This window comes from Montipora capricornis, chromosome 12, assembly GCF_036669925.1.
Source record: "Montipora capricornis isolate CH-2021 chromosome 12, ASM3666992v2, whole genome shotgun sequence".
Taxonomy (NCBI): domain Eukaryota; kingdom Metazoa; phylum Cnidaria; class Anthozoa; order Scleractinia; family Acroporidae; genus Montipora; species Montipora capricornis.
Genome location: NC_090894.1, coordinates 31,785,689 through 31,794,937, shown reverse-complemented (window position 1 = coordinate 31,794,937; position 9,249 = coordinate 31,785,689). Strand labels below are relative to the sequence as shown.

The following is a 9,249-nucleotide window of genomic DNA, read 5'->3' as shown; positions in this document are numbered from 1 at the left end:
ATTTTTGTGTGAAAGCAGAACGAGAGTTTCTCATTGTTTACTGTTGCATACTATCCTATAAGCACACTCTCCTTTTACTTGAGTGTATACCAATTATTTTTTATGTGTACAATGTATTTACATCAGTTTTCTTTCTCTCGTTTCTTAAGATACATAGTGTTATCCTCTTTACTCGAACACTTTGGGGCTCCTTGCGGGATGGCGCAGTGGTGAGAGCACTCGCGTCCCACCAATGTGGCCCGGGTTCGATTCCCAGACACGACATTACATGTGGGTTGAGGTTGTTGGTTCTCTACTCTGCTCCGAGAGGTTTTTCTCTGGGGACTCTGGTTTTTCCCTCTCCTCAAAAACCATTATGATTTGATATGAATTCATTTGATTTGATTTCATTTGTGCACGACCCCACAAGCTATTCAGATTTAAACATTATGCGTGTGAAAGTAAAGTTCTATTATTATTATTATTATTATTATTATTATTATTATTATTACTATTATTATTATTATGGCAGTATATACACATCTGGATGCCGATCCAACTCATTCAGGCTAGGCGTTGACCGTGGCTAGCCTAAGTCTTATTTACATGCTAAAAATACGTGAAATTGCTAATCTGATTATAAAAGGGAAACAAAAAAAGTCACATAAAATCAATAATCCAAATAAATAATACATTGTAAAAAACTACATGAGTTATATAAGTAGCTAGCTGGCGGCTTGTGCGGGAGTTCTAAGCTAACTAAGAATCTTAAAGGTTCTGGCGATGTTCAGACCGGCGCTGAGGACAGCTTTCTGCATCTGGCGGAGGACTTCTCTACCTCTCTTTACACCTAACAATTCTCTAACACTCCTTCCAACGTTCTTAGAGTATCCCCCTGAGACATCTACAATCAAGTTGACTTGGCGTATCTCGAATCCAGGGTATTGCTGTTTAATCTCCCAGCGTAGAGCAGCGTACTTTTGTGTCTTTTCCTGGTCTTTCTGGTGATGATTTTCTGTCCAAGGGCAGCTCATCTCAAGTAAAGTGACGATCTTGCTTCCTTTGTCTACAAACCTTGCATTTACTCTGTTAGCTCTTACTTCTGTATTGTACGCGTATACAGGGACATCCCAGTAAGCTGTAACTTGGTTATTCTCGTACACTGGTTTTGGCTGTATTGGGGAGTACCAAGGAGGGGTCGTTTCTATTAGAAGATAGTCCTTAAGCAACTCAAAGAAAATTATCTTAAGTGCTGCATTGTGCCTCGCAAGGTACTTTGTCTGGGCAAGTGCATTACAACCCGCAAGCACATGCGCCACGGACTCTTGAGCTTCCCCGCACATTCTGCACGTGGCATCTAGGTCCTCCCGAGTCTTGGTCTTCCTGGAGTGGTACAGCTTGGTTGGTAATAGCTGCTCGTATAACTCGTTGATCCCTGCTATTGAGTACATTGGCTCCATCCCCCACTCCGCCAACCACGAGAAACACTCTTTATCCAGATCTTCATCTTCCCATGTTGCCGTCACTAGCTTCCCCTGCCATCTCTGTTGTCTAATGTTCTCACAGCGTTTGTTAATCACAACTTCTTTGACCCACGGTCCAATCTTCTTCCCCTCTATACTCTCACCTTCGTCTGTTGACCCTGATGGTAGCGGGTACTGTAACTCTAATTTCATGCCCAGCTCCTCTGCATACGTTTGTGCATCTCTGACCAAGGAACGCCTACCCTTCCTCTCCGCTTTCTCCTCAAACTGCCTTACGAGGCCGATGGTTGGGTCTTTGTTTTGGTAAACCCTCACCGCTGCCTTGATTTTCGTAGCCTTATACTCTGCCTCGACCGACTTCAATCCTCGCCCACCAGCTTGTCTTGAGAGGTATAGCAGATCAGTTGACGCTAGTGGGTGCTTTCCTCCGTTCTCTGTGATAACCTTCCGCGTATCTCTATCGATTCTCTGTAGCTCTGTAGATCCTCTCTGACACTTCCAAGCCCTCCTGGGTTCTAACAACTATCCTGGTATTCCATTTATCACTGAGTCTCGCTATCAATCTCCCGATCCACTTAGGAAAGCGATGTAAGCTAAACATCTCCCTCAGCCATCTATGGTCTACCGAATCGTAGGCCTTCCGGACATCAATCCACGCCATGCTTACATTTCGTCGCCCGCGCTGACTATCAAGACACACCATGCGGTCGATAAGTAAATTGTCTGTTGTCCCGCTGCAATTCTGCTTTGCCCCACGCTGCTCTCCCTCCATCAAATCGTTATCTACCAAATGGCTGTCTACAGGCTTCAATACACATGACGTAAACCACTTATAAATAGTGTTAAGGCATAGGCCTCTGATTGGCGCTCGTAAACTCACTAGGTTTTGGTAACAGCGAAGACTTTCCCTCAGCGAACCATAACGGAATCTCTTGGTCTTCCTGCGCTATAGCCTGAAATGCTCTCGCAATGCTATCATGGACAAGATCCACTCTCTTCCACCAATAGTTCACGATGCGGTCTGGGCCTGGGGCACTCCAGTTCCTCTTCTTCAATATCACTCTCTTAGCTTGCTCCGCGCATAGCTCAGAAGATCCCTCTTGTAGATCCGGGATATTCTCCCTTATTACACACCCGATCTCATCTAGCCACTCTGCTTCTATATTTCCGTCCCCTTCTGACTCCCAAAGAGCTTTCCAGAAACTCGACGCCTCATTCACATCCGCGAAAAGTCTTTGAGTTATTTCCTTATCCTGCTGCCCATACTCATAACTGGGTCTCTCGCAGCCTCCTCGACTTTCTATTGTCCCTTTGAAACTGGCATATACTCTTCCAGGGTCTAGTTGGAACTCCCTATTATTATTATTATTATTATTATTATTATTATTATTATTATTATTATTATTATTATTATTATTATTATTACAACAACAACAACAATCGCACGGATCAGAATGAAGGTGTCCTTCGCCATCCTGTTGACTGCCCTAGTCTGTTTGAGGGGAACAAGGTCACAGAGAAGAAAGACAAATGTACCGGAGAATGACTTAGAGATAGAGAAGGGACTTGCTGGACTGACATGCTAATTTCTCTACGAATGTTTTATGCCGTCGCGTGATTGATATTTCTTTTTTCTTACCGAAGATTTTTTATGTACAATATGTTTTAGATCGTTATTATTATTATTATTATTATTATTATTATTATTATTATTATTACTATTATTATTATTGTATACATTAAACCTGTGAATTAAAACAAGCAACAGTCACTGTAGCCTGCGTAGCTGCCGATATTGTTGGCGTGAGAGGCATAAGCACTCCTCCCCATTCTCCGCGCGGCTTTGACGCTCGTTAATTTGCCTCTCGCACCAACATACCACCAGCTACGCAGGCTACAGTCACTGAACTTTTTTTAGTCGTTAATTTCCCTGCTATTAAAGGTAACTCCTTAACTCTCACGTGCTAGCAAGGCCCTACTAACGGGGTGGTGGATAGTGAAGAAGTCCAACTTGGACTTGGGATAATCTACGAATGTCGGACAATTCGCCCGCTATTTCAAGACGATTAGCCCCAATATCAAAACACTGTATTATTGCAGAAAACTTTGTTCTTCGTCAATGAGAAATTCATTTTTTTTGGAAGAAAAGAAAGGTCGACTTTTAAGTCTACAGAAAGCAAGGAAATTTTGTCCATCATTAATTGCTTAAACAAGGAATGAGTCCAGTCGCGTAATCCAATGGAATCTAAACACCAGCCCTAAATTTTTACGTTCATGTCATGAAGCGGTTTCAAATTAGGGGCGAATTGTCCTGGGTACCTGCTTTACCACTGTCCCAGAGCGAGGCCATTCAACGTGGCTGAGGGGTCCGTCTCTCGAAAGTGCTAATACCGTTTCGGGCTCGAAAAGCCATTTACGAAACTGCCTTCCGCTTGTTTTTTAACACGTTTTCAAGTTAACAAAAAGCAAAGTGATAGTGAAGTTTGTTGACTAAAAATCTCTCCGTTCTTAATATATAGAGGGAATTATGACACCCGAAAAAGGCCCGAAAAGTTTCGGGACTTTTGAGAAACGGGACCCAGCTCACAGTAGTCTTTCCAAACTGATGGTGACACGTGGCAAAAGTCTCTGCATTAATGCGTTTTGTGCGAACACCACGTTTTCACATATTGACTTGCCTAAGATGTGATGTTTATCATTTAATGATTACAGGTTCGCACCCTGAGGCTTATCATCGTACCAGAGTCAGCTCCAGATGGCATCGCCCGAGCAAGCAAGAGAAGAATCTACTTGCTTCTGTTTATTGCCATTCTGCAGCCCCTGTTTATGTATTTCTTAACCAGTCACCTCAAACCTGTTGCTGCAGAGCCGTTAAATGGTCCAACAGCTACCCTGTAAAAATCCTCGAGTGCGGAAGACATGTTACTTGATCAGTGGGGCGTCAGTCTTTGCCCTCAAAGCGTTTTGCAACCTCGTCCCCAGGGTCCTCATTGTCGTTGACAACGACAAAGAGATCCTGGGAACGAGATTGAGCGTTTTGTTCTATTTAAGATTAGTGCAAAGAGTGAAGATTCAGTGTTCACCAAAACTGAACAATAGAATTGTATGACAAAAATGTACATAGCGGGAGAGCTCATATTCTTTTGCAAGGGTAACCCTGTCATGTCCAAAACTTCTTTACGACTGCACTACACAGACTGTATGAGATGAATCGGAAGAGAGTTTAGACAGCAGTTATTAAAATGAAAAACTCACACTGAGGGATTACTTTTGGGAGAGATTCCCGATTATTATCGACAATTAAGATCAATAAACAAGATACATTTTATTTCTTACTTTTTGTCTTGTTTGCAAGTTGTTATTTCTTTTGATAGCTAACAGCCTCGTTTTCTGTTTATTTTTCACTTCACTACGATAGTATAGCACTGTATCTTACTTCCGGATGACAACGCTGGCTACTACATGAGAATAAAAACAACGGACATGATGACTATAACAGCAGCGAATGCTAAAGTGACCCCAATGATTTCGGCAACTCTTCCCGTTTGTGCATCAACTGTCTTAGCTCGGGCTGTTAATTGAGCAGCATTCTTTCCCAGTGACCTCGGAGGTGTAACAACTCGCCATTTTTGTGGTTTGCTCAGTTCAGTTACGACTTTTAATTCGTCAGCAATCGTTGTCAGTGTTGTTGGAGCTGCAGTGGTTGTATTTGTCAGCTTAACCGTAGATTCACTACCTGCAAATATCGCAGTAAAAAACTGATCAAATGCGGGCCTTTTGAGCGACTTGAGCGTGGTTCGTAAGGGCGTCACAAGAAAATACCAGGAAATTGACGTCCTTAGCTCGTACGTTTTGTTTTCCCATTTCAGACCACGTGATTTTCCTAAGGGAATTTTCCTTTAGTTTTTTCATAAGTTCTGCATACATATTCACGACATTTGAAAGAAACTGTTCCCTAGAGTAACATCACGTGGTCTGAAATGGGAAAATAAAGAGTACAATCTAAAGAGGAAACTTGAAAACACCGAAACTAAATTGCTGACACAACGCATTGTGAATTTTTTTTGCACTCTTATTTGCGTTAGCGTTTGCATTACACTCGCAGAGTGATATTTGCAGTGAAATATTGAGTTTAGACCAGAAACACGTGACCTTGAAGCGTGTAAATCGCAGCTCTTTTTCCTTGGAGCAAAGCTGGCGGATTTGTGGACGCCAAATTTTATTCCCAAATATGGACAAAAATAAGATCGAAGCTATACATGCGGGAAAATGCTCGGGCTACGTTACATCCAAATAAGGAAATTTTTGAACCCCAGCTCTAAACCAGCGTTAAACGCTTCAAGGTCACGAGCTTCTGTTTTAGACGTACAGGCAATAATGGCATTGAGACAGCAGACTACACAAGTTTCGGAACATCCACTGTTAACTTGGAAGCCCGAGTGAACGCTAATGTGGCATTTTGCTTGAGCCCCCTGATATAGAAACTTCAAGACAGTCTCAGTTACACGAAGCCGACACGAAGCGCGTGAAAATGTGCACGCGCAAGCCACGATTGGTTGAAAAAGTGGCGCGAGAACTTTAAACCAATCATTGTGTGAAGTAGAGCGGTTTTCAATTGAGTGTCGAAAGAAATTAGCCAATTGCTTTGCTTTTGCATTACTTCACTCAGTGATTGGTTCACAGTTCTCGCACCATTTTTTCAACCAATAAGAAGTGAAACCAAAACCAATCGTGGCTTGTGCGTGCACATTTTCGCGCGCTTTGTGTCGGCTACGTGTAATTACTTCGAGTTTTTATTGCTTTACTGGATTCTCTCCGTCCTCTTTGATTGGCCAAAGTAAGTACTTTGGTTTGGGTTTTACGACACTCAATTGAAACTCGCTCTAATGCAAAACCGAAGCAATTCGCTAATTACTTTCGACACTCAATTGAAAACCGCTCTGATTTGATTTTTTTCAGGTTTATCGAAGCTTTAAGAACAAAAAAGCTCTTACCGCATATCTCTTCTCTTGAAATGTTAACAAGTGGTTTTCCTTCGAGACTGGCAGGGGATGCACATTTCATTGTATCAATACGCGTTAAACGTGGAAAGGTGTCGTTTTTTCCAAGGAGCTTTTCACGGAGCCATTCAAGTTTACAATCACAGTTAAATGGATTTCCTCCAAGAGATCTTAAAATCAATACAAAATAGAAGGATTTGGAGAAATGTTTTATGATAATGCAAAGCTCATTGCAGAAAGGAAAGCTGCTCAGTGTTTATTTTCAGTGTCTCGATATAATCAGCTCCCAGTCAGACCTGCCAGAAAGCTTGGCGAGAAAAGAAAAAGCGGCCTCCGAAACAGCCTAGAACAGATCTGGTCTATCAGTATTGGGATCGAAGAAAGCTTCTTATTCGAGTAAATGAATCACTCTTTTTTTATGCATTAATTTAACAGGTTGTGTGAAAAAAACGTTTGCCATAAGTTCCTTACACTTCAGCATTTTGACTACTTTCGATGAAGATTTCAACTAGGCCTCAGCTGTTCAAAAGGTGATAACGCTATGCACCGGATAAATCACTATCCAGCGGATAAACACTAGCGAAATCAACTGAGTTATCCAGTGAAAAGTGATTCATTCAGTGGATAGCGCTATCCACCCTTCGAATGACCGGGGCCAGAGGTTTTCGATTAAAATTTTGCCTACCGTATTTAAAAAAGATATCTAGCGCTGGCGATATGTGGAACATGATTGATGTCTGAATATTGGTACAAATCCTTGTTATTAGAAGGTCTTAGAAGTATACTCACAGAACTTGAAAATGTTGGAGCTGGAAACTCGAAGCCTCAGTGATGGAAGTGATGTTGTTTTGTTCCAGATGGCTGCAAAAGTTATATGCGAGACCTGGGATCAGACTTCATGAAAATCTTAACGTTATCAACATACATCAGTTATTAAGAAGTGTAAAAAAAGCTCTGTACTCACATAATTTTGACCTTTTTATAGTCATCACCAAAGTTGATCGTTGAGATGTTGTTACCTGTGAGATCACTGGTGGGAAAAAAACCAAACTCAAGTTTGTATATTTAACAATAATTCCACGAGCGCGTTGGATATGAGATGGTAAATAGCCAACGAGGTGGGTAACGCCGATAGCGCTGAATTGACCATAACAATCTTTTATCCAACGAGCACGAGTGGAATAATCTCGGATTATTGAAGTGCATTCGACAGTCGCTTAGCCTGTGTTTCCGTAGGGTTCGGGGATAATAATTCTTCCCTACTAATTTTTTTTAAACAAAAAAAACTCATTTGTACAGTTACCGGTACTGATATTTGTAGAGCACACTCAATGTATGGTCCCGAGGGAAACAGTTAGTTTTGTTTTCCTCCGAGTCCTGATGTTTCCCGAGACGAAGTCGAGGGAAACATCAGGACTCGAGGGAAAACAAAACTAATTAGTTTCCCGAGGGACCATAAATTAAGTGCTCTGTTATATATTTAAACTTTTCATTCTATGATCGCAGAAAAACATCCAGAGCGGGCAACAACTGCGAAAATTGTATCCCGGTCGGGATACATTTTGAATTTGATCAGGCGCACGCGAGCAAGAATCATCCAATCACAGTGCTCGTTTTGGTGAGTGAAAGGCTAGTATTCTACTTGTCGACAACACTGTTTGATAATCGTGTTCTTCTACGCTCGTACCCTGTACTGCAAATGAAGAGATTTATTTATCGATGATGACTTAGAGATGTTCGGAAGAATCCGAGTGCTCCTTCGGTAGGAGTCGAACCCATGACCTTCCGATTACTAATTTCGATGCCCCACCACTGAGCTATAAATGGTTTTCACTTGGCTTCACAGCGGCCATGTTGGTGCACAGGACAATCGAGAAAAAAGTCCTTTGAGAATTAAACTCTATTACAATGCAAAACATGAGCCATAATTTGCTAGTGTTTTTTGCACCAACATGGCCGTCTCATCACGTGATTGAAAATCATCTATAGGAGACTCGTAAGTAGTACATACTTTACTTTCCAGGTGTTTGGTCGTTACCAGTTAGAAATAAAGCTGTAATCTCAAAGGAAATCTTCAATCACATTGAAGTTAACTTACACAATTTCTACTTTCCAGTTTCTTTTCAGTTCTGGTATAGTTTGCAGTTGAACATGTCGGCACTGAAGAAGTTTTTTGTCCAGATACAACCTGCAACCGGCAGATATGCCTTCGGCAAAGCCCCCGGAAATGACTGTCGATAGTGTGCGATTGTTTTGTGAGGGAAGGGCAGAACTTTCAATCTCCGACACTGCAAAGGAAACTAGTAAGAGAGTAACGAGAAAAATCTTTCCGCAAAGCGATCGAGCCATTTTTCGTAACAGTGCGCTTTCTGACGTCACAATGGTTTGTATGCACATAATTCGCCTGGCCTCCGCTCATAATCAAGTAGCACGTGCTACTCTGTTCAGCGCGTGCAGATCGGTTTATGTTCCTTTTAATAAAAGAAACAAGAGATGTCGATTATATTCGAGTAATTAGGCCTCAAAGTACAAGGAGCCAGCTAAATTTATCTTCGTTGTTTTACCCGCTCTGAAGATTCTTCATTTTCTCGACTCCGCCAAACAAGAAAATGGGCCATTTCCGAGTTGCTGTTTGTCTCGGTTCGAAGTGAGTCTTGGTGCTCAACTATTGTAAGGGAAATGAGTTTGATTTGCATAAGAATACGCAACTCATTTGCATTTGAATGGTTGTGCACCAGGACTCGCTTTGAAACTGAGGCATACAGCAACTCGGAAATGGGCTATTA

The 9,249-nt window shown here is 41.8% G+C and overlaps 2 protein-coding genes across 3 annotated transcripts in view; one reads left to right on the top strand and one right to left on the bottom strand.

Moving 5' to 3' along the window:
- Positions 1-4,798, top strand: part of LOC138026217 (protein YIF1B-like) — a 15,935-nt gene extending 11,137 nt beyond the window's left edge. For both annotated transcript variants that reach the window (XM_068873450.1, XM_068873451.1), the window contains one exon: positions 4,176-4,798. In XM_068873450.1, the coding sequence (XP_068729551.1) occupies positions 4,176-4,361 (186 nt within the window). In that variant the 3' untranslated portion in view covers positions 4,362-4,798. The remainder of the gene's footprint in view (positions 1-4,175) is intronic.
- A 123-nt stretch (positions 4,799-4,921) lies between these two features.
- LOC138025652 (leucine-rich repeat-containing protein 17-like) lies at positions 4,922-8,812 on the bottom strand. The gene is made up of 5 exons (XM_068872833.1): positions 8,562-8,812; positions 7,428-7,493; positions 7,253-7,324; positions 6,458-6,633; positions 4,922-5,199 (listed from the first exon to the last, which is right to left on the bottom strand). The coding sequence occupies exons 1-5, from the start codon at positions 8,810-8,812 to the stop codon at positions 4,922-4,924; spliced, it is 843 nt and encodes a 280-aa protein (XP_068728934.1).
- Between the last annotated feature and the right edge of the window lie 437 nt (positions 8,813-9,249).